Source organism: Mirounga leonina, unplaced genomic scaffold, assembly GCF_011800145.1.
Source record: "Mirounga leonina isolate KUSES-001 unplaced genomic scaffold, KU_Mleo_1.0 Mir_115, whole genome shotgun sequence".
Lineage (NCBI taxonomy): Eukaryota > Metazoa > Chordata > Mammalia > Carnivora > Phocidae > Mirounga > Mirounga leonina.
In genome coordinates, this window is record NW_023270268.1 from 99,112,488 (window position 1) to 99,137,919 (window position 25,432).

The following is a 25,432-nucleotide window of genomic DNA, read 5'->3' on the forward strand; positions in this document are numbered from 1 at the left end:
TAATCGATGCAGCTTTAAATGCTGAAAGGAATTTTAAGAATTAAAGAAATCAGAATCAGGACTAATTAAGCTGAAAAGAGCCTAGATTTCTAATTTTCTAGCAATTTTAGCTATCAAAAATGAAATCTAGTACCTTGTGAGGTAGTGAAATTGCTAATGCAATTTTCTAATTTTCTAGCAATTTTAGCTATCAAAAATGAAATCTAGTACCTTGTGAGGTAGTGAAATTGCTAACGTTTTAAGTTGAGGCTGGATGACTATCTTCTTAGGTATTATTAAAGGAAATTTTGTCTTGGGTGGGAGTCCAGGCTACAAAACCTCAAATGACATTTTCAGCTCCAGGGCAACAACTCACATTTGCCTTATGCCGCCCGGACAACTCTCTTCCTTGGCAACTTAGCTGACCCATAATGTCACATTCCCCATTTTTGTTGTTGTTGTTGTTGTTGTTGTTTTTTAAAGTAAGTACCATGTAGATCATAGGCAGTTCATTATGGGGGGAAAAAAAAACTACCATCAAGCACAGGATTACTCAGTTACAGAGGACTTTAAAATAAAAATATAAACGAGTCACTTCTTGTAGAGCCAAGAACCATACCACATATTCATTATAAATCCTTTTTATAAGAATTTTAATGGGGATGTGGATGAGGGAATATTCTCTGAGACAGTTTTTGGTGTTTGGACTCCTAATATAGTTAAATAGTACTGTAAGAACAGAAAATAATGAAAATTAACTAGAAGAGCAAAAATGGAAAATAATTTAAGTATAAATTGCTTTTATATAATTAAATACAAAAGTAGACTTATAAGTAGGAATTATTACTAATTATGTCAACATTTAGTACAGTCTTTTTAACTTTAGCCAATCTAATGGGAGGGTAGTGACATTTCACTGTGGTTTAATCTGTAGTTCTCTGAGTACTAATGATGTCAAGCTTCTTTTCCTGTGTTAATTGGCCATCAGCATATCTTCTTTGATGAAAAGTCTGTATAACTCTTCTGTCCATTTTTTTTAAATTGAGTTGTTGTCTTCCTATTACTGAATTGTAAAACTTATTTATTTATTCTGGATACAATTCCTTTGTCTGATCTATGTGTTACAAGTATTTTTTCCCCAACCTGTGGTTTCTCTTTGTCTTCTTAATAGTATCTTTAGAAGAGCAAACATTTTTTAACTTTAATGAGGTCTAATTTATCACTTATTATTCTTTTACATGCCACGTTTTTCTGTTCTCGTACAATTAACCTGTTTGGTGTATGTGTGTGCACCTGATGTATGGTTACACCATTTTACCTGCAGCTCCTAGCTCAGCGGTATAGAATCACAGTAACATTTTCAACTTTGCAGCTACCTTTCCTTGAATAGAGCCTGCAATTTCTCAGGTTCTACTTAAAAAGTAAAGCTGCTATTTTACATCATTTTTCTAAAGGGATATTTGTGGTTTCCATGGGAACATATACATCAGTAATGAGGCATTTAAAATGTTTCAAACAAATACATTTACATGGCATCTCTTTTAATAAACAGGATTGCTAGCCTAAATAATTAGTGCCCGCCAAAAAGCTGAAATTGAGATTATTACCTTTTGTAAGTGCCAATGAATTTAAAGTAGGAATCATTATAAAGCTAAGTATTTCCTTTTAAAGACCTTTAACAATTCTCATTCTTCTAAAGTTACTTATGTGTATGAAATATTCTGCAGTTAGCAAGTTTTATATCTCATCTAATTTTCATTGTAGTTAAAGCTGCTATAAAGATATTCAAAGCTTTAGTATCTATGTGAGAGGTCAGTTATAATTGTAAACCAACCATAAAACAATGTATAATTTGCATTTACAGAAGAAAACCTTTTTCTTCTTTAAAAAGGGGCAAAAAAATATTTTAAAGTAATTTTTGCTTACATCAAACTGCTTTTCATAAAGACTCAGTAATATCTGGAAATGCCAAAAGACCTTGAAATTAAACTCAATGAAAACATGTACAGAATAGAGTTGGTTACCTCTAACGTATGTACTTTTAGTAACTCATTAACTATATATGTATATATAAATATATATAAAATGTTAACTATACATATATATTTTATATATACACTCAGAATCACATTAAGATATCTATATAGAAGATAGGTCCCAAGTAACTCCAATGTTACTTTTTAATCTACCACCTATATTATTTTCTTAGGGGAAAAAAGAATCAAGAGAAAAGGACTAGGAGGGGCTTAAAATTAAACTTGAAACCCAATGCAGAAATGCCTCCTATAACATACAACAAAAGACAACAGCTGAGTCCTTTAACAAGGCCAATTAGGAAATATATAGGACTTCTTGTGTATCAGCCCCATCATCAGATAGACCTAATTATTGGAAAGGTCTTCTTTAGAGTAAGTATTCAAATCTATCTTCCTATCACCTTCTGATCCTAGTTCTGTTGTCTAAAACTACAAAGAAAAATTACACTCTCAAAATCAATTGAACAGGAAATAATCATGGAGTTTAACTCTGTGGGGAAAAAAAAAAAAAAAAACAAAACAGAAAAGCAACTATGTAATTAATCATAGAAATGCTAAATGAACTTGGGGCCAAGGACAGGCTGCCCCAAAACGTGCCACTTTGGCATGCAGATTATTTTGAAGTGAAAACAATCAAGGCCCAGAAGACTCAGGAAGAAAACTTTGCCTTCCCAGTCCCCTCCAGCTGCCTAAAAGAATTTATTTATTTATTTTTTTAAAGATTTTATTTATTCATTTGAGACACAGAAATACAGAGAGAGAGAGCACGAGCAGGGGGAGAGGTAGAGGGAGAAGCAGAGGGAGAAGCAGGCTCCCCGCTGAGCCAGGAGCCAGAAGTGGGGCTGATCTCAGGACCTCGGAGCCAAAGGCAGATGCTTAACCATCTGAGCTACCCAGGCGCCTAAAAGAATTTAGATAGGAAGATAGCTATCACCATAGATATGGCAGATAGGGAGGAACTTAGCAAGGCCTCTTTGATCAAAGTCCTCTATGTCCCATTGTTTCTAAGTGGCCCAACAAATATTTGTTTACCAAGCATTTACTCTTTTTCATCTTCCTGTGACTTGCTTTCCTTCCCTTTGAAGTCCCAGACCTCTCCCACTTCTCCTTAGCTGAAAATGACATGTATACCTCATGTTACCTGTCCTTGTAATTTCATATTTGCATGGATTCCTGGTACATACAAAATTAAATTTGATTTTCTCCTGTTAATCGATCTCAAGTCAATTTAATTCTTAGTCCAGTTACAAGAACCTTGAAGGGTAAAGAAAATTTTTCCTCCTGAACAAACTCAAGCTGGGTCTCAAAAAACAAGAAATAGACCTAAAGAATTCATCATAAGGAGTGATCCTGTGTTACACATGCATTTGCTAGTAATCTGCACACAAAGATATGGAATGGGAGGTGTCTGTAAATACGGAAATGATTTTAATAGGCCTCAATGATTTTTAAAAAAATACTTGTAAGGTATCAAAGATTCAAACTAAAGTGCCACTCCAGATAAGTTCCCCATCCCTCCCAACAACGTCTTATTAATTCCCCAATAATAAAATGCTGTTTACTCTGAAATACAAGATTAAACATTTAATTCACATGTCCAAGGAAACACATGCTACTATGAGGCTTATTTCTTCTTAGAATCTGATTCTCAAATAGCAAGCAATATATTTAAAAAACAAAAACAAAAACATGGAGTCAACAACAGGCTAATTGCTTGCCCTGCACTTATTTCTAATTAAGCAAATATTAGTAAAGCAAGCAAAGGGAGATTACTGTACATAAAACTGAGGGAACAAACATCTTGGTTGAAAATATGTGCCAAAGAATCAACCAAATAAATTTGGAATTTGGAATCATGCCACAACCAAACTTAACCAAACCAGTGGTGAAAACATGGCTCTGGGGAAAGAAAGTGGTAATCCTATTTACTATGAGGCCCAGGAACAGAAAATTTGTACTATGGTAGCTTGTAACTATGGAAAGTTATCTGACAAGTTGCCAAGACAGACTGGGTGGAAGATTCCCATACTCATATAAGAAAACAGAATAATTTAGTGGCTCTAGGTCAAATGACTAAGGGTAACTCACCCAAGGATAAATTGTGGTCTTGACTACCCAAAACAAACCCCTCTGGATGTTTTTCCATCTATTGGATTTTTTTAAATGTCTTAATTTTTGGCATTTTAAAGACTACTAAAACAACAAGCATCTCGAATTTAATTTAGTATTTCTAAACTGATATTCTAACCTGGAGCATTTTTAAAAAAAAATCAGGGCCTGTGTTTTATTAGTAAGCTTTTTTTTAAACCAAATAAATTTCAGAAACATTTAAATTAGTTCATTCAAACATGCTTTCTTCAAATTCAAGAGGTTTCAAACAAATTTTTATTCTAATGCGAATGTTCATTCTAATTTTATCTAAGATATCTGAATAGATTCAAAAACAATCAAAAGTACATTAGTGTTCAGGGGGGTACTTAGGTGGCTCAGTTGGTTGAACGTCTGACTTGATTTCAGCTCAGGCCATGATCTCAGGATCGTGAGATTTAGCCCCACATCAAGCCCTGCATCAGGCTCCACACTCAGTGGGGAGTCTGCTCAAGATTCTCTCTCTCTCCCTCTCCCTTTGCCCCTCCCCCACCCCGTGTGTGTTCTTCCTCTAAAATAAATGAATCTTAAAAAAAAAAAAGTATGTATTCAGTAAATCTGTCATGAAATGAACTGGTTTTAAATGAAGTGACTAATTACCCAGGTTCTGGTTTTTCCTAAAAATATCATGCTGTTTTCTAGTGTAGGGGCTGAGGGTAGACTGCCCTGAGATGGGCCATTTTGGCATGTGGATTATTTTGAAGTGAAGGCTATCAACACCCTGGGGCCTCAAGAGAAAAGTCTGACCCTCCCTTAATTATATAGAAGAATATAAATTGTACAGTCTTTATAGAATAAGGGTTATTCCCAGAGATAAATTTTATCTGAGTAATCCATTTTTATGTCAGGACAAATATTTTTTTTACAAACATTAACTCTTTTTCATCTTCCTGTAAATTGCACTGCTTCCCTTTAAGTCGCAGACCCCTACTCCCTTTCTCCTTAGTCTAGAATGACATAAACCTCATTTTGTCTCTTTGGAACTTCCATGTTTGTGGGGAATCCCTGTACATACACTATTAAATTTTATTTTCTCCTGTTAATCTGTTTCATGTCAATTTGATTCTTAGTCAGCTACTAGGACCTTTGAGGGGACAGGAATTCTTGCTCCGTAGTTACTCCATCATTTTATGAAACAATAAAAATATTAAATAAATGATATAATTTATAGCAAATCACAAAATTAGAACCCTAGGTTACACTCCATTTCTTAGAGTTCTCCAAATAAGATTACTGTCTCCAATTACACTTTGGAAAGTGACTATCACAATACAAGTACTTTTACCATAGTTCACACTGGTACATTTTATTCTAAATTAAATCTTCTTATCAGCTTAGGAAGATTTTTTAGAGGAGGCTGAGATGTAAGAGCCATTTTGACTATGGGAAGAAAGCACTTTGAAGTTTAACAATCAAAAATGGAGAAGGAGGCTATTAAAGAACTGGGGGGTAAAGGCATGGGAATAACAGAAGTCAGATGTACTAGGGAGATCTCTCAAACAGAAGTCTCAAAATTGGGGTAGGTGCACTTATATATATAACTAACATTAGGGCACAAATATGTGAAATAAAGACCTTCCTGGAAATGCTGGGATAAAAGATTGCTATGCCTAGGAGAGTTCTGATAATAATCAATAGCCTGAGAGAGTCTCCTCATAGTATTTTCATGTCAATTTTCTATTATTACTATTAATTTTCTATTATTAATCTATTTTCTATTATTAATCTCTATTACTATTCTCTGCTGGGAAATCAAGCACTGGGGTGGGCATCAAGACCCCACTGGCATTGCACACTTCACAATATGAAGGTAGCTGCCTAAAACGACTCTCCATTTAAGTCAGCTTGATTTAACCATGGACTCCGTAATTGAATCTACTCTAAAGGAAGAGTCTTAAAAAAAAGGGGGAAAAAGTCACTCAGCAATGCTTACTATAATTCACTGAATGAATGAATGAACACTGTAAGTTCAGACATAGGGATAACATTTAACTTAGGTAATATATTATTTACATTATTCTCTCAAAAGTCCATACGGAGCCTTTACCCATTTCTTGTAACTTGTCAATAAAACTTCAAGGAAAAAAACAAACAAACAAAAAAACCAAAACCAAACAAACAACAATTGGCCAGGACTAAAATCAAAACTAAGTAGCCAAATTCAAAGTAAAATTAGATTGATAATGTCCATGTAAAATTTAATTCACAAATAATGAAAAAGTCTATTCTCTGAAAACAATTTAGTTGCTTTGTTCTGAACATTTAAAATAATTCAGTTCTCTGTCCAAACTTCTCTACCTAAAGAGGAATCACTTCCAGGGTGCCTGGGTGGCTCAGTTGGTCAAGCATCTGCCTTTGGCTCAGGTCATGATCCCAGGGTCTTGGGATCGAGTCCCACCTGGAGCTCCCTGCTCAGTGGGGAGTCTGTTTCCCTCTCCCTCTGCCCCTCTCCCCCGACTCGTGTGCTCGCTCTCTCATAAATAAATAAAATCTTAAAAAAAAAAAAAAGGAATCACTTCCAATAAAGGAAATCATGACCTTTTATATAAAGACAACTATTAGGTCCTCTAAAATTTGGGAGGAAATTTCACTGTACTCAGCTTAATGCATTTAATTTCAATAGTTCTTTTACTTTTACTTACCCATGAGTCAATCAAGAGTCACCCCTAATTAAGACTTATAGTTCCCTGATGGCAGTATGAATTTAACACAGGTCTCAAATAAACCACTCAAGATTTCATGTTCTGATTGTATCTCAAGTATGAATAGTCTAAATTTAATTCTTCATAAACCAAGGAAAAAAACACAATTTAAGTAAATTAATGGTTAGGATAATACCTTTCTACCTGGGTTGCAAGTAGCATTGAGCCATTAAAAGTTTGTTTCCCCAAAGTTTAGCATTACATCTGAGTTAATGCTTCAGACTTTAACATGGTTTATGAGGTACTTTAAAAATATTTTGGTGATAACATTAAAAAGTCGAGATTCATTTCCAGTTATTATGAATTAATAGTGATAATTCTTTGGAAATGATATTACAGACTGAGATCTTGTTACATATCTTGCTCAAAAACAATGATAGACTGACTATAAAATTCCTAACTGTTTAAAATAAATTTTCTAGGTATTACACAGGCAGAAGGATGAGGTATAACACTGTATATAAATTCTGATATCTTCCCTGTTCCCTCAAATTCCTGGAACTATCCTCAGCTAGCTTGGGAAATTCTGATTTCATAAACAATTTTTTTTTTTAAAGATTTTGTATTTATTTATTTGACAGAGAGATAGCGAGAGCAGGAACACAAGCAGGGGGAGTGGGAGAGGGAGAAGCAGGCTTCCCGCCGAGCAGGGAGCCCGATGTGGGACTCGATCCCAGGACCCTGGGATCATGACCTGAGCCGAAGGCAGACGCTTAACGACTGAGCCACCCAGGCGCCCCATAAATAATTTTATTATCACTGCAACTCAACAATTATTGAGTAGCCTCTGTACAGAGCAGTTTATTAATCTCAAGAAAGGTTACAAAGGCAAGTAGTCATGGTTTTAGATTCCAAAGAGCAGAAAGTAGAAAAATGGGAGAACCACAAAATATACATATTTAAGAATAGTGAGTATGCAATTTTATAATGAATTCGTTCTTAAAACTCAGTGCTAAGGATTTGAAAGAAAGAAGATATGTTTATAACAAAGAGCTAAGTGGAATTATACTATAAAGTTTTATGAAAGGGTGTGAATTAGACGTTCTCCTCTCTGGATTGCTCAGAATATCTTAAAAGGCCAACATTTTAATTCTTTTATTTAAATCATCTTTTTATTTATTTATTTTTTTGGTATTCAGTATTGGTGACTAGAAGGAAGCCAATTCTTTTTGGTCATTTAAACTGCATTAAATAATTCAATCAGTAGGAGAAATAGTTCTAAGGGTACTACTGCATACTTCAGTTTTTGGGGTTTTGTTTTTGTTTTTCCTTTTTTTAATACAGTCCTAACTCACTCAAGGCAGTTCGGCTACAAATCAGAAACAGACTGCAATGGGAATGGAGGTCAGAAGTTTTCAACTTCTTTGAAAAAAATCACGTAATCAATGCGCTGATGCTGGTAATACCATTAAAAATACTGAAATGCAATTAAACTCAATCTTTATCACTTAGAAATCATCACTCCAGGTTTCCCAGATCAGTGATGGTTTATATGTATACAGTAACTCTAAAATAAATTTTCTTAGAGTATTTTTACAATTTACAGCAAGTCAAAATTACTCAACTTCAACCTTCTTAATTATAATAATATTGTTAGATTCCATTTGATTCTACTAAAAATAAGTTAACAACATGACTCTAAAACATATTTCCTTCATGGACCACTTACTTATGTCCTATTTTAAAATTTTTATCAAACATCTCCTCTGTGATCATTACTGTTTAATACAGAGATGAACAGAACACGTATAAAGATAGTGGCCACTTAGGTGCTACGGGCCATGAAACACTATTAGAGGAGCCAAGTTTTCCTAATTTCCATTTTCTCAGATGAGGCGAGAATTACTCATACTATGTATGGATCCTGAAGATACTAAATGCTGAAGGAACACTAGTGACCAAGGAAAACTATTGCCTTTAAATTAAATAAATTTCCTAGCTGATAATGAAGTTTATACAGGAAAAATAAAGAAAATAATGTATCATAAAAATGTTTTAACTGTCTTAATAGCAATTAGCAAAAATAGGTATTACCTCCCTAACCCACAGCAGAGAGAAAGCATGGTATCACACTGTCATTTTATACTGACGCATCAAAATTAAGAACTTCTGCTCTTCAAAAATCAGTTAAGAGAGTGACAAGCCAGAGAATGGTAGAAAATATTTTCAAATCACCTATCTGACAAAAGACTGGTATCCAAAATGTCTTCTTCCACTTGGGCTGCTATAACAAATTACCATGTACTAAGTGGTTTAAAGAAGATTTGTTTCACACAGTGCCAGAGGCTGTCTAAGATTTTGGTTCTTGGTGGAGGCCCTCTTCCTGGTTTGCGGATGGCTACTTTCTTTGATCCTCACATAGCAAAAAGCAGAGAAAGAAATAAGTTCTCCCCTGTTTCTTCTTATGAGGGCACTAATCCTATCCTGAGGGCTCCACCCTCATTACCTAAACCCTCCCAAAGGCCCCACCTCCAAATATCATCACACTGGGGGTTAAGTGTGATTTCAACATATGAATTTTGGGGGGACACAAATATGCAATCCATAACAAAGAACTTTCAATATTCACCAATAAGAAAACAATCCAATAAAAAATGAGCAAATATTTGAATAGACACTTCACCAAAGAAGTTAAATGGATGACAGATCAGCAAGTAAAAAAAATGTTCCACATGAGTAACTAGGGAAAAAATACAAATTAAAATCACAATGAAGTACCAACCACACACCTATTAGAACATCTGAAATTTTAAAAGTCTGATCGTAACAAATGGTGGTAAGGGTACAGAGCAACGTGTACATTGCTGGTGGGAACATACATGGTAAAACTGCTTAGGATGACAATTTGGCATTTTCTTAAAAAGTTACACCTTTTAAGTTGCATTTATCATATGATCCATCTATCCAAACCTAGATGTTTACCCGAGAAATGAAAACATATATTTACACAAAAACTTATACACAAATGTTCACAGCAGCATTGCTTAAAATAGTCGAAAAATGGAAACAGTGCAAATGTCCATCAATAGGTAAATGTAAATAAAATGTAGTATATCTACATGGTATACCTATCTAAAAGGAATAAACCACTGACCAACCCACATGAAGGAATCAAAAATCAAAACAATTATATGGACTGAAAGAAGTGACACCAAAAAAAAAAAAAAAGAACATATTATATGATTCTATTATATAAAATTCAAGAACATGTAAGTTAATATAGAGACTGAAAGTAAATCCAGTGGTTGGGTCCCTGGGGATGTGGAAAGGGAGCAGGGAAATGAGGAGAGGGGAAGATTACAAAGGGGCATCAAGAAACTTTTGGAAGATGATGGATATATGCATTTTCTTGATTGTGGCGATGGTTTCCCAGTGTGTATATATGTTCATGTATATATCTGTGTATTGTGTTTGTGTATTATATGTAAAATGTATCAAACTCACACTTTAAATATATGCCATCTGTTGTATACCAATTTTTAGTAAAGATATCGATCCTTTATACTTCAAATGTTGCATCTATATTTCCTTTGAATATATTATTTCAATATTGTTTCTAAATCATCATTTCATCCAAGCTTTATTGATCACAAAACTTCCCCCACCCCCCACAGACCAGAACAAGGCCCTAATAAGTCTTTAACATCCTGTCTCAATAACTGCCACTACCTATTAATTGGAGGCAATATGCAAGATGTAAACTTTTTTTGCCACTCGAGGGCAAAACGATGCTAGAAATACTCAGTATTCATTTACTTGAAAATAATCCACTCAGTCGCATAGTTTTCTCTAATTTGGATGAAAAATATTAATTCTTCTGTCATCTTTCTCCCTCCCTTCTCCCTGACCCCAAAGCCTATAACTACTGGTAGTATCTGGATAGATGTTAAAATATTCAGATCCGGGAGAAAACCAGACCACTGATGATAATTAACAAAAGCAGCTTATCTAAAAAAAATGTTATTGGAAAATGGCAGTGATGTGTCCGAAAGATGAATTTTGAAAGGAAATAATGCAAATGTACAAAACTATACAGTAGTCGGTGGACAGGTTCAAGAATGAAATATGGCATGATTGGTAACAATTAAGATACCTGGAGGACATATCTCCAACTCTAGAACTTGCTAATGAGTAGGACCCTCATGTTTCTAAAGCCACATAATTCGATAAGATTTGAGCCCAATCAAAACAGCACTTCATTTTTTATCTTATTTTATAATATGTCAATGGAAATATAAAATTCATCTTACTAAACATTCTGTACCACAAATTTGGATATCAAGAAGCAATGTATATACTACTCACACTGGAATTAAAAGAAAAAAGTTTCATTATCTACTCAATAAGTGTTTAAATGGTCATAATTTTGTCCAATAAATAAGCACAGACAAGAATGAGAGCTTGCAAGAAAAAATGGCCTATTAGATTGCAAAATTATAATTTTATACACACACACATAATTTTTTACCTATCAGATTACCAATAATCAAGTGGAATACATATACTGTTAGTAAGGATGTGGAGAAATAGGCACTTTTAAGCGTGACTCATAGGAGTGCAAAATAGTACAATATTCATAGAGGACAATTTGACAGGACCTATCAAAAGTATAAACACATTTACTATTTGATATAGCAAGAGCAAATCTAAAAATTTATACTGAAGATTATACTTGCATAGAAGCAATATATATATATAAAATTATTCACTGCAGCATTATTGGTTTATTAAAATATTTTGACATTATAAACTATGTAATATATGCACATTAGAATTTTCTGTAGACATATGAATGAGAATGCTCTGCAATAAAAAAAGATCTCCAGTATATCTTAGGAGGAACAGCAAAAAAATATTTAACAGTACATACAGTTACATTTTATACGAGAAAAAATAAAATGGGTGTATAATGTTTCCTTCCTATGCTTAAATAAACCATATTAAGACAAACAAGAAATTTATTAAAGTGATTTTCTGTAGGAGGTGCTGGGCATAGGGTAAAGAGGAATGGAAATGGAAGGAGACTTTAGAAAATACCCATTTTTTATATTGTTTTGTATGTATTATCTACTCAAAAAAGTATGTAGAAACACTCTTCCTTTACAACACTCTGCCATTAGCATTTACAAAAATTTACTAAAGAATGTGATAAACCACAATGAATTATTTGGGGGAAAATCTTAATTTTCCCAGATAGTAAATTCTGCTGAAGTATTGCCATAATCAATATGACTGATAACAATATTCCAGTCCAGTAATTCAGGTTTTCAACTGCTCTCTATTTTCTTATGCTAAAAGGTCATGGAACACTACATCAAAAACTAATGATGTAATGTATGGTGATTAACATAATAAAATAAAATTTAAAAAAAGTCACTGACAGAGGGGAGTAAAAGCACTGTAGAGAAATTAGAAACTACAGAAAAATATAAAATAAAACAATATTCACAGAGAAGTCTAATATATAATCATTGTTAATCTTTTAGAATATTGCTATAGTCTCTTGGTTCCCTTTGTTTTTTTTTTTTTCATTCTTGATACCTGACATTGATATTAGATATAGGGACATTAAATATACTGACGCATAGTTGTGTATCTGGGACAGGGATATTCTAGAATACACAATGTAAACATGATCACATACTGAAAAGAATAAAAAGAGGGGTTTGACTCTTTTTTTCACTTTTGCATTCAAAAATTTTTTGTAAGGTAACTACAATGTGCCAAGCAAAGTGTTGTGCACTGAGACTACAGTACTAAGCAAGGGAGACATGATCCTTGCCTTCATAGCATTTAAGGTCTACAGCAGAGGTTCTCAGAAATGGGGTATCAGGATCCCTTTATACTTTAAAATTTTGAGAACCCAAAGTACTTTCATTTACATGGGTAGTAGCTACCTTAGCTATCTATATTTATCATATTAAACATTAAAACTAAGAGACTTTTAAAATATTTAATTCATATAAACAGGATAATATGATACAAAAATCATCTTTTACATGAAAAAATAACCATGTTTTTCAAAATAAGGATTAGCGAGAAGAGTGGCATTTTATTATTTTTTTACATTTTTGCAAATCCTTTTATTTATTTATTTTTTAAAGATTTTATTTATTTATTTGACAGAGAGAGAGAGACAGCGAGAGCAGGAACACAAGCAGGGGGAGTGGGAGTGGGAGAGGGAGAAGCAGGCTTCCTGCCGAGCAGGGAGCCCGATGTGGGACTCGATCCCAGGACCCTGGGATCATGACTGGAGCCGAAGGCAGACGCTTAACGACTGAGCCACCCAGGCGCCCTGCAAATCCTTTTAATATCCAAGTCAAAAGAAGCAAGCTTGATTATTCCAAACACTGGTACTTTTCGTTATTCAATATAAAAAAAATATTTACTAATTTCCCCACCAATGTCAATCCCATGATTGTAGATACAGGTTTTATAGAAATTATAATTTTTACGTGGAACCTCAAGTTTTTTTCATTGGCAACAAACACTGTCAGTTATTTGCCTTGAGTGACAGGTTCAGTTCATTGATCTGTGAGAAAATGTCTGCAAATTATTCAAGCCTGAATGGCACAGTTTGTTAGTCATTCTTTTAAGTAAAAATGGTGTTCCACAAAAAGGCACCTAATTTCAGCTTGGAATTCAAGCACACAAGCACTTTATGCATATATCCCATCTAATCACACAGAATATTAATACACACACATATATTTACAAATACAAACCAAGTGTTTGAAATCTTGAAAACTGATCTGTGTATTCCAACACCTGAAATACTGTTCATAAAACATTTTCCAGGTTGCTAAAAACTTTTTAAGTTACCAAAAATCCACTGACATATGGTTACTTCTGCATATGTGATTACCAAAGAGGAAAAAAATCTCATGATATTTCAAGAGATTAGAAAGCTTTTAATAATATGTCAGCATTGTGCAAATAACTTCAAGAGCCACACTCCCTACAGTATTACTGCTTGACTGAAATTCCTGCTATGATCCTCAGTAAAGTCAAGTAACGGTATCTACTTCATGGAATCTACTAGCCCTGACTTTCCAAGTTAAATAAATGCTATTTTAGACTGAACCAGAGTATTCTAAAAGATCTACATTTACATCCAGATTTTTTCCATATCAGACATCAAACTCTATTTGTTATGTATATTTTTCCTGAAAATGATTGTTGATTTGGGAAATATTTTTTTCACATCAGAGTATACAACTCTCCCAATACAAGGCTAAAATACAGCATTATTCATAAAATGGAAATTGTTGCCCAAAATTGTAATACAAAGAAATTTTATATCAGTGTTCAGTATTTTGTACTGGATTTGAAGCTGAATGAGATAAAGAAACCCACTAAACTGTAAGCAACATTGGCCAGTCTGAAAAATACTGGTCTATAAGAGCGGGAAAGCAATTTCTAGAACAATATGTATTCTATGATTACATTTGCGTTAAAAAAATATTTGCAGATGTAAATATGGATGATATACACATGAACATAAATTCATGGAAAAAAGTGTGGGAGAATATTTAAATTCATAACAGTGGTGATTGCTGGAGAAGGAAATTATGTATTTGGTGATGGAGCAATGAAAAAGGGCTTTCACAGTTGACTATAAATTTCTGTAGTTTCTGATTTTTTTTTGTTGTTCCAAAAATATACTTACGGATTACCTATATAATGTTAATCAACGTAACAAAAAGGTAAAATATACTTTAATGTCATTAAGTTAATATTTGTTTCCTAAATGAAGACTCAACTTTCATAGATTACCTAATACATGACAAGCTGGTGGTATTTCTTAATTAACCTTTGCCTTCAGGCAAGACATTTCTTTTTATTTCCCTCACACTTACATGCATGCCTCCATGCATCTTCTCTGCAGTATGGTAATAGCTCCCATTCAAGCAAACTGCCTCCTCACAGTGCCAGGCCTCATTCTCCTAATTTACACTGAGAAGAAAACTTCTCAGGGATGAGTGTTGGCACCATTACCACAAAAAGCAATAATCATACAAGGTGGACAAATGTGGGTAGTGAGGAAGTGCTTCCTTCTGTGGCTTCCCAAGGGTAGAACACTGATGGGTAGAACAAGTGGGACTCTGTTCCTTAAAGCCATGTAGGCATTTGGGAGCATGGCCTTGTGACCTAGTTATCTAGGAAGGCTGAGGGCTAATGACTTCAAGCAGGAATTAACACATCACTTTAAAGGTGACAAGTTACCTAGTGAAGTGGAACATTACAAAGGCATTTAGTATTACAACATGCTATCACTGCACAAACCTAATCAGATAGTAATGACACACTTACATATTTCTTGGTTACCGAGACACAGTTCTGTGTATTTTACATTTTGAGATCACAACATTAATTAAAACACAAACAGCCACATAATTAACACATGACCTTATAATGCATGAATCATAACAAATTATCTCACTGATGGATAATGATTTTAGCCTATTCTTTTTTTTTTTTTTTTTGAGGGAGATTGCGTGCGCAAGTGCGCTCATGCGCAAGTGCGCCCATGTGAGCCGTTGGGGGCGCAGGGGAGGGAGAGAGAGATTTTTAAGCAGGCTCCAAGCCCAGGGCAGAGCCTGAAGCAGGGTTTGATCTCACGATCCTGAGATCATGACCCTAAGATCATAACCTGAGCCTAAATCAAGAGTCAGGCACTTAAATGACTGAGCCACCTAGGCACCCCTAGCCTAACTTATTCTTAAAAGCTTTATAAAATTAGGAATTATTTCATCTCCAACTCAAGTTCTGACTCTCTTAAGCAAAATGACAGCAAATAGCTAACCCTCAGCAATATTTTATAAAACCAGTTTTATAGCTAGAAGAGAAAAACAATCACATTTTTCACCTGCCTAATTTCAAGATGAGGAAAAAGTCACAATGTTACTAAATGGTCTCTGATTTCCAAGTCTAATGTTTGTTACTCATTGCAGGTGCTCTCCCACCAATTTTCTTTCTAAACTTTTCATTACTTTTCCATATGGCTCTTATTTCTACCCAGGTTTATGCTTTTGAGTATGCAATTGACTATAAATCAAATTACTCTAATCAACAACTGAGTAATTGCATCACATGCGTCATAACTCCTACCTCCAAAAGCCAGGAAGCCTTCCCTAACTCTAAGGATTCTAAAAATTGTAGTTTCTAACACTGTCAACTCAAATCATCCAAGAAAAATCTTCCTTTTGTGTTTATTTGGTAGCTAAATACATATATAGCAATCATATTTTTTAAACTAAAACCAAGGACAGATGATGATCAAAACCAAATAATTTTCCCCTGATTCATAAGCTTTTATAAATATTTAATTTGAAGATATTAAATAGTAAGTTATATAGTCAGTTGGTTTTACAGACAGGAATGAAATTACACACAGTTAGGGTTGTCCTAGAAAATTACCAACAACATTCTAAGAGAATGCCCAAAACTAAACCTAGAAATCCTCTGATTAATTACTAGCTTTGTGGAGGGAGGAAGACAGCTTTCTTTCTGCAGCAGTTAACAACAGCTCTAGCTAAATATTTTGTTGACATTCCACACTACTTGTCAAGTTCATTTATTTGCCAAGAGAGATGTGAGGCTACACTCTTTCTGTGAAAACAAGGGGTCTGAAAAGATGGCATGTCTCACCCCTCAGACACCAGCTTTGGTTAAGACAACAGAGCAGGTGACCCCTGGCAATGACTGCGAAAGCCAGGGAACGAATGTTCCTCCCCGCCCCATTCTCAGGCAGGAGACTATCTGGTCAACTAAGATACAGAAGCTAACAACATCTTAACACATATATTCCCTTGGAGTTTTCCCACCAAATTAAATTAATTGGTGGGCAAATAATTTGCCTTATTTGAGCTGAAGATACGAAACATATCTTTGGAGGAAAATACTATAGAATATTCCCACAGGTAAAAACAAACAAACAAAAAAACCCAATATAGGGTCAGAGCCCCAAAAGGTTACATGGATATGAGAGGGAAAAAAAACGAAACTACTAATGCTAAGAGTAAAAGTATTCAAATATTCTGATGGTTTCAACTTTCCTCTAGAGAGCATATTAATCTAGGTACAGAACATGAGATAGAAGCATTTAATCGATACCTTCACATGAATTATTACAAACTAATTCCAAAAGAAAATTTAAAAGTTATCATAAATGTAATATGAGGACCAATATTCGTACCCAGAATTTTAAACTGGAATATAAACCTTTTGCTGCTAAATAAAGAATGCTAAAATTTAGACCTTGAGTATACTGAAAAGAAACACACCCTACCAAAGGCATTCAATTTTTCTTTTATTTTATATAAAAATGCATATTTTACAATGAGTCTATATGTCAATAAAACTATATTAACAGTAAGTCTTTGGCCATAAACTTTTAGTAAAAATCTCTACTCTTAATACAGTGTTACTTTGTTCCATCCACACTGGCTATCACATCTTTTCTTACCAATTTGTCGACAAAGTTTGATCCTTTAAGTGTTTCAGAGAAATGATTATGTGTTATTATGCAACATTTAATGTATAATGACTAGATAATACTCAAATAAAATACACTGCTTACTATTTTTTATTTCATTTTATTTTAAGTATAACCATGAACACATACCTGATATAGATCTTTTTGAGGCAAGGGTGGGGATCGTTCTTCATACATGGGAGGTGGTTTATGTGTGGGTGGAAGGTCGATCCTGCATTAAAAATGTTAATAAATGTGATTGCAACATTTAGCAAGAAAAAAAAGAAAGAAAGAAAAGAAAGAAAAAGGGGGAAAACAAGGTTCCCTTAAGTTTTGAGAACCTCACACTAATATTTATATTAGTGTACACACTTAATTCAGTTCTTATATTTCCATTAACCTATCACAGATGGGGAAAAAAAAAAAACCCTGGTTTTAAACTTCCAATGTTAAAAACCCTGGTTTTAAACTTCCAATGTTTAAAACCAATCTAATTGATTCATTTAAAGAAGTAACTCAAATGGAAGCATTTTTCTGAAAATTATTAAGTAACCTAGTACATAACCAATTTACTTCAGTATTGCACATTTTTCCATCTGACTATGCCTACCATCATTTTAAAGATAGTCAAACGTGTGCAATGGAAGGCAACATGTCATAAAAGTAATTTAAAAAACTGTATCTTAAAATGATAATGAAAAAAAATTATACTGCTTTTTGGAAATACTTCCAAACTAATTTTCAAAACCCATGGTTACTCTTAGAATATCCATCATGCAAATTAAGATTTTTCAATCTAAAGACCATTATAAATCCTTGTCACATGAAATAAAGAGGCCATTACATCCTCAGGGAATACATTTATTTTTGCCAAAATAACCAAATAAACTTTTAAAAAAACTTATATTTTCATGTATTTAAGTATTGTTGTTATAATAAAAATAAAATTAAGTATATCTGGTGGCTCTGAATTTTAGAGAACAATTTTTTTTATATATTCTCATACTTTTGAAGTTCAAAGATAACTAATTTTCAATACATGTGATGACTAAATCAAACAAAAATGTTACCTATATTAAAAAATAAAAAGAATGAAATCTATAAAGGCCAAAGTAATTACAAATTCTCTGTGGCCTAATAACTTTTCAATGTGGGCATGAAATAATAATTTTAAATGAATAGAATTCAAATAACAAATAAAATGGTTACATGGATGTAATTATTTAGCCTACTAGTAAATTATGTTTTTGAAATTATAGAAAAGCCTGAGATAACTTGGAAACTAAAATGAAGTTAACCGCATGCTACTCCTGAAATAGTAAAGAACTATACAGATTATTGCTACATATAAATATTTTAACTATAAATATTAAAGAATCAGTGTTCCAGGTGTTGCATTGAAAAGGTACTTTGCAGTTCTTATTTAAAGGTAATTATTTCCTTTCATCTAATGAAAATCACAGCAAATTTATAGCTCCAAGGTGCCATCAGTCATTTGGGTGAGAAAAGTGAGGCCCATGGAGGTGATGTGACTTGTTCAGGATCACACCACTACTTTGATCATGATAGAGCTGAGACTAACACTCAGTTGTCTTTAATCTAAGAAGATCTATGCTATACCTGTGCCAGATTAGAGAGGCAGAGACATATACAAGGCATTTATGAAGACAGAAGAAATACATTCTTTGAGAGACAGCCTCATGTCCTAATATAAAAATATTAGTAACTACATAAGAAATAATGCCATTTGTATAAAACGCCACAGTTCATAAGCAACATCTTATTCTACTCATCACAACCATGGAAGGTAAATAGGAAAAATATTATTCACATTTCACAGATGAAGCAACAAAGCTGTTGATGGAATTCAGTGAATTGGGACATTGGTCTTTTGATTCTACAGCGAAATGCAATTTATACTTTAACATTCTGGCTCAATGACTAGGCCCAAAATACTGCTTTCTCTTTAAATAAAAAAGTTGCACATTTTGTAACTCACCAAAACCAAAATTGTTTAAGGAAAAAAGCTTTAAAACTCTATTTGATAATTCTTGGCAGTTGAACATTAATAAGATCTATCTAGACATAAGACTGGCATATACAATCTGGAGAAGCAATTAAACTTCTAAGCTATTTTGAATCTCTGAACCACACTCCGTCAAAGGCCTGCATTTTTATTCACAAGGCAGGACAAAATACAGTGTCATTACGTTATCATCTGGAAAGATGTCCAGTGTATTTGTAGGTGAAAAAGGTGTCTAATTTATTTGTCTCCAACGGCTCCTTGACACTATTTACCAAAACAGTACATTCTGATGCAACCATGGTCATCTCACAAAGATCTGTGTCTTTACTCCCATCCCTCAGACATTTTACACAAGTAGCTGTAAAGATAAAGACTGACTCATACTGAATGTTGAACATGAGCAAAAAAGTTACTTACACTTTGTCAAGATAGGATGGTCTCTTTTTTCGAGGAGTCAGCAGGACAATCACAAAGACAGCAATGATGAAGAGAGCAAGAACAGCTCCGATTACAGCTCCAGCTACGGCTACGGAAGAGGTCTGCTTAAATGGGACATCTGTAAAGCAACAAAAATTAGGCCTTTCAAACAATTTTAAAAAGTTCTTAAATTTGCATATCCTAATTTCTAAAATGTTCAAAGACTGATTGAAGCATGTTACCCAACAGCAAGCTTAGAGAACCCCTAATTGGATTCATTACTTTTTGTAGGATTATGCTAAGACCCTTCTTCCTTGCCAAGATGTCACCTTAGCACTTCAGCTTTGCTTTTTTTCAAGTTATGGAAATAATATTCCCAGTCAGATAGCAACAAGTGAATCTATTTTCTATGGGCAAAGAATGTCTGGAGGAGAAAAGGATGAAAACTATTTTAAATTCTTACTCTAAAAGATAAGACAATTTTTTCATTATTCTTTGAGTTAACCAACAATAAATACATTTACCATTTTTATACTAGTAAGATATAAAAGAAATTCTATTAAGGAAACCAAAGGGTTTCAAGAAGGGGCAAACCAAAGACATAAAAAATACCCCAGATCTAATAAATACAGTCGAAAATGACACTGTATATGTTTTTAAATAGAGGTATTATAAAAACAGCACTTGTTGCAGATAATTTCCCTTAATTCATGAACATTTAATACAAAGTACACTGAAGATAGTGTCTTTACTACAAAATTAAATGGAAAATCATCCCTATCCCTTGGCTGTAAACACACTACATAATTTCTTAATACCAATTTCTCTTTCCCAGCCTGCACCATAAATTTTGTTAAGGATTTTAAAAACATATTTAGCAATTATCACTTCATACGATCCTGAAAAATTAAGTCACTCTACTTTATGAACATTCAAATAAGGGAATTTACCTAAAACTATTGTATCTATGTATTTTCAAGTATAAATATTTGGATATGACAGTACAATCAATCCTTATGTGTAAGTATTTTGATAATTTCAGCAACATTAAACTTTTTGAGTAACAACCAAGTACCATCAATATACACAATTTTGTTTTATTTTCTAACCAATAAGATGTTTAAGATAATATTGTAAAAATGAAAATACTGCAGTTCTAAAGTTAAATATTCTGCCAAAGCTCATTCAATCAACAACTAGTACAGAACAAAGAGTAAAAGAAAGCTAGCTGGGGTAGGCTAGAAGCCCTCACCATTATGCCCTTGTTGGGAGAAAATGGTTTTTGCAATACCTAATGTAGACTCTCCTTTTGGGCCCCCACTTGGAAACGAAGAACTCTTAGCTTTCACTTAAATGGACATTCACATAAACTTCTAAATAACTGCAATGACCGCTGGAACCAGACATGGCAAATTTAAAGGAAATTAAAGCACTATCAGTTTTGAAATATGTTTCACCAACTTACCATCGTATTTCTATATAAATATATATTTAGAAGTATTTTCCAACTCTGTTTCTATTAAAATGTGAGCTGCATGGTGTTTTAGATTGCTTAAAAAATGTTTTACTTTTTTCTCAATTATAAAAATTTCCTTAGCAAACTATCAATCCTGTTTATTAATGAGTCATTTTATTAGTCTCATTCTACACTAAGAACCTTACGCCAGTATAAGTAACCCATTTCAGTAACCTTTCAAACACTGGTTAGAATCTAAAAATAGTAAGATACACATTTTTTTTTTTTTTTTTTTAAATAGGCTCCATAGAGTGGAGCCCAATGCGGGGCTTGAACTCATGACCCTGAGACCAAAACCTGAGTTGAGATCAGAGTAGGACACTTAACCGACTGAGCCACCCGGATGTCCTTAGATAATACAATTATTTTAAGCAATATAACCAGCTTACTCATTCGGGATCTTACCCTTATTTGCTAATACATGCCTAGTTTATCTTCCTATTACTGCTCATTTCTCTAATCCCCACTATCTCCATTTGAATATGTGCTATACGAGGAAAGCTCTGAAATCCAAGCCAGTCAAATATTATTCTGCTCTTGTAAATGTTTAAAGATTTGGAATGACCTAGGAATAATTTCTACTCTACACTATCACTTTTCCCACTGTATAAATTATAGCTTTGTATTCAGTCTTTAACAATAGGTCATTTGAAACCTATTAAGGTTACGTGCCTGAGGTTACGTGACGAAGGCCATATATATTGTCAGTGGCACAAATAAAAAATCCCAACATGTCAAATGTGCTACTTATGCCACACTAATTATTCTAAAGGTTTTCCTTTAAAGGAAATCTTGATTTTGCTAAAGGATAAAAAGCAGCCCTATCATTTTTGCCCAAGAGTACTGAATTCAAATTTGAGGGTTATCTTGATGGTAAGGACAAAGTTAATACCATATGTATAGTAATACTTCCAAAATTATTTTTGAAAAACTCAGGTTACTCTTTGAATGTAAGATTTTCAATGTACAGGTCATTATACATTCTTCATCAAACTGCACACCTCCAAGAAAACCTTTCAGTTAATCTTAACAAAGATATTAAATTTGATAGTGCTTGTAATAAAACATAATCACATACTTTTCATACCCTAAAGTAATTCCCAACTCTATACACTATTTTTCATATTCTTAAGTAATTCTCAAGTCCAAATAGGCACTATTTTTAAACATTTAAGTTACGGTCTACTTATCTACTTCTGTCCCATTAGCCTTATAATTCCTAGCTCTAGGACTCTGTAACAGAGTTGACTGCATGTTGACCATAACTCTTACTTCGATCTCAATTGGGCATACTTATTTCACCGGGTTCCATTCATTCTTTATTCATATTTTTCTTTTTTGTATACCTCTTCTTAGTATCAGAACAGTCTAGCAAGTGCTGAAAAGAGCAATTGAAAGAAAAGCTGGGTATGAATCCATTTACCAATTGGATATTCTATATAGGTAAACTGACTATGTTAAATACATATATGGGATATATTTCATATTTCCCTTTCTGATTTTTCTACTAATTGACAAAAAAACTAAAGAATATATTTAAGGGTATTAACAGGTGATGAACACTAGTATGAAATGCAAAGGAAGGGCTGAAATTTCTTGCATTCAAAAAGAATTTTAATGAAAATTGAGAATTTAGTTCTAACACTGTCTCCTCCACATCTGCCCACATAATCTACATAGACTCTGTAACAAAATAGAAAAAAAGCAAATGTATAAAAATTTGGCATTCTCAAACATTCAGCTAATTTACTGAGTGACTGACATGAAGCAACATTACTATCACCCAAGGAAATGGCCTACTAAATCTTAACGATAGGCTTACAATCAGTAGAAAATAAGACAAAAGCGTTAAAATATTTGACATTAAAGGATTGGTGTATGTGTATCTCAAAAGAATAGCTTCCTATTATCATGGCATCCATATCAACCCACATATATTGGAAACTCATCCACAAAAACAAAAGAAATAGCACTCCCCAATACAACAAAAAACTTACAGCCCATAACCAGAAGTATCATGCCTATGCCTCAAGGCAAAAACGTTCAAAAATCTGTTAACACATCATACCAAAAGAAACAATATAGATAGAAGAAATTTCATTACTTTTTGAAAAAATATACATATAACTACTAAACTGAATTTAAGTTTGTCTTTATTACTGATACATATGAATAAAAAATATGTGAAAGCTTTCGAACATGTGTTCACCTAATTCACATCTCACAAGATTTGAAAAAAAAATTCTACTCTATACAGTAAAATAGAGCTATTTGCTAAAACCACTTAAAATGGGTGGGTATAGAAATCTACAGGCACTTTTCACACTTATATTCAAACACTAGGTCCTAACAATTAATTGAAACATTGTTTCATTTTTTCATTCCCTTCACCAAAACTTCAGTGATGTCATCACATGATTCACACATTAATGTGAATTATCTACAAACTTCTATTTGCTCCCATAATATCTATCACTGTATTACAGATTTTCCCCATGAATATATCTTATTTTTATTTTTCAATAGCCTCTTTAATGCTTACCTTTTCAATATATCTAGTTCTTTATATCCATCCAAATATTTATCTCACTACTTTTTAATAAAAGTCCTCTCTCTGGGTCAGAACAATGTTGTCAGCATCTCATTCAACAAATTCTCAATAGTAACCTAATATGTGTCAGGCACGTGCTAAGTGCCAAGAAGGCAAGGATGAATTTTACATAGTCCCTATCTTCACCGTAGAGAGCAAAATCCCCAAAGTGGGGTCACAGAATCCATACATATATATTTTCCAACATAGGGATTATCATCATTTATCCTGTCCTTTTCTTTTTTTTAGGATAAGTGATAATTACAAAATACATGTGTACTAGCACATTAATATGTGGACTAGCACTTGTAGCCCCACTTTGTCCAAATGTCAGGAGTTCACGTGCTACACAAAGCACCCACAAAATCCTGTGGGAAGTGTGGGGTGGGATAGTTCCAGAACGAAATCCAATAGACATGTGGTTGTTCCCTCTCAGCACAGTCAGCATACTGTGACCCACTGTGATATATGAGAGCTCATGAGTGAACTAGTAACCACCCTCGATTTAACGAGAGGTCAAGAATGTAAAGGAGGCACGACATGGGTGCCCTGGGTGATGGGTGTACATCTGACACATAGACCAAATGAGGGTATGGTGCTAATCCATGTTATATATTAGTAAACATTTATTCCCAGTAGATGTCATTCCTGCAAGGAACTGGCAGAATGAAGAGAACACCAATAATGAAGATGCAGACAGTGACAAAACCCCCAAAACAGCAATGCAAATATCTAACTCTTAATGCATAAACTTGATCAGTTACATTATGAAGTAAAACCATAGCCATATAATCAGATGTGATGGGTCAACCAAAAAAACTGAAACACATTAGAAGACCAAATAAAATAAGATAAAGGTTTACATTCACTCTTATTAATGATAAACCTCACACTAGACCCAAACTGTGAAATTTCTTGCATACTTATTTCACCGGGTTCCATTCATTCTTTATTCATATTTTTCAAAGTAGTAGGTAATACGAGGGATGAGGTTATTTGATTAGCAAAACATTGAAAAACCAAACATTTTAAACAGGAGACTAGCTCTAAAAACAGTAGTTGGGATTAAAACTGTTAAGGTCCCCAACAGTGTACTTCTTCCATTTAAATCTACTTGTTGAGAGGTAGCATTTTAGCTACTAAGTATCAAAATAAAAACCATATATCAAAATATACTGAATATGGAATCAAATCCCTGAATCACTGAATCAAAAGTCTAAAGCCAAGATAAAAAAAAAAACAAAAACAAATGAACAATCATATGGTTTGAGCTGGACCTTGAATATGGAAAAGGGTGGAAAGGAAAGCTCAGGTAAAAGCAGCATGGACGTAATTATTCAGACATCAAAGCACATGGTATGGTAAGAAAAACAGAGTTAATAAATCTAGACATTAAGTAGGTTCCCGCTTAGATCTAGGCTTTGAGCATCTAATGACTGCTTAATATCAAAAGAAAAGCAGGTATGATGTGCCCTCCGACAGAAGATACCACCACTTAAGTAACTGCCCCCACCCCAAATTAAACCTTAACCTTATAAAGT

The 25,432-nt window shown here is 33.6% G+C and overlaps 1 protein-coding gene across 2 annotated transcripts in view; it reads right to left on the reverse strand.

Annotated features, from left to right (window-relative positions):
* Window positions 1–25,432, reverse strand: part of NECTIN3 (nectin cell adhesion molecule 3) — a 135,271-nt gene that overhangs the window by 38,472 nt on the left and 71,367 nt on the right. For both annotated transcript variants that reach the window (XM_035000208.1, XM_035000207.1), the window contains exons 6-7: window positions 19,786–19,924; window positions 17,493–17,574 (exon numbers count right to left, since the gene is read on the reverse strand). In XM_035000208.1, the coding sequence (XP_034856099.1) occupies window positions 17,493–17,574; window positions 19,786–19,924 (221 nt within the window). The remainder of the gene's footprint in view (window positions 1–17,492; window positions 17,575–19,785; window positions 19,925–25,432) is intronic.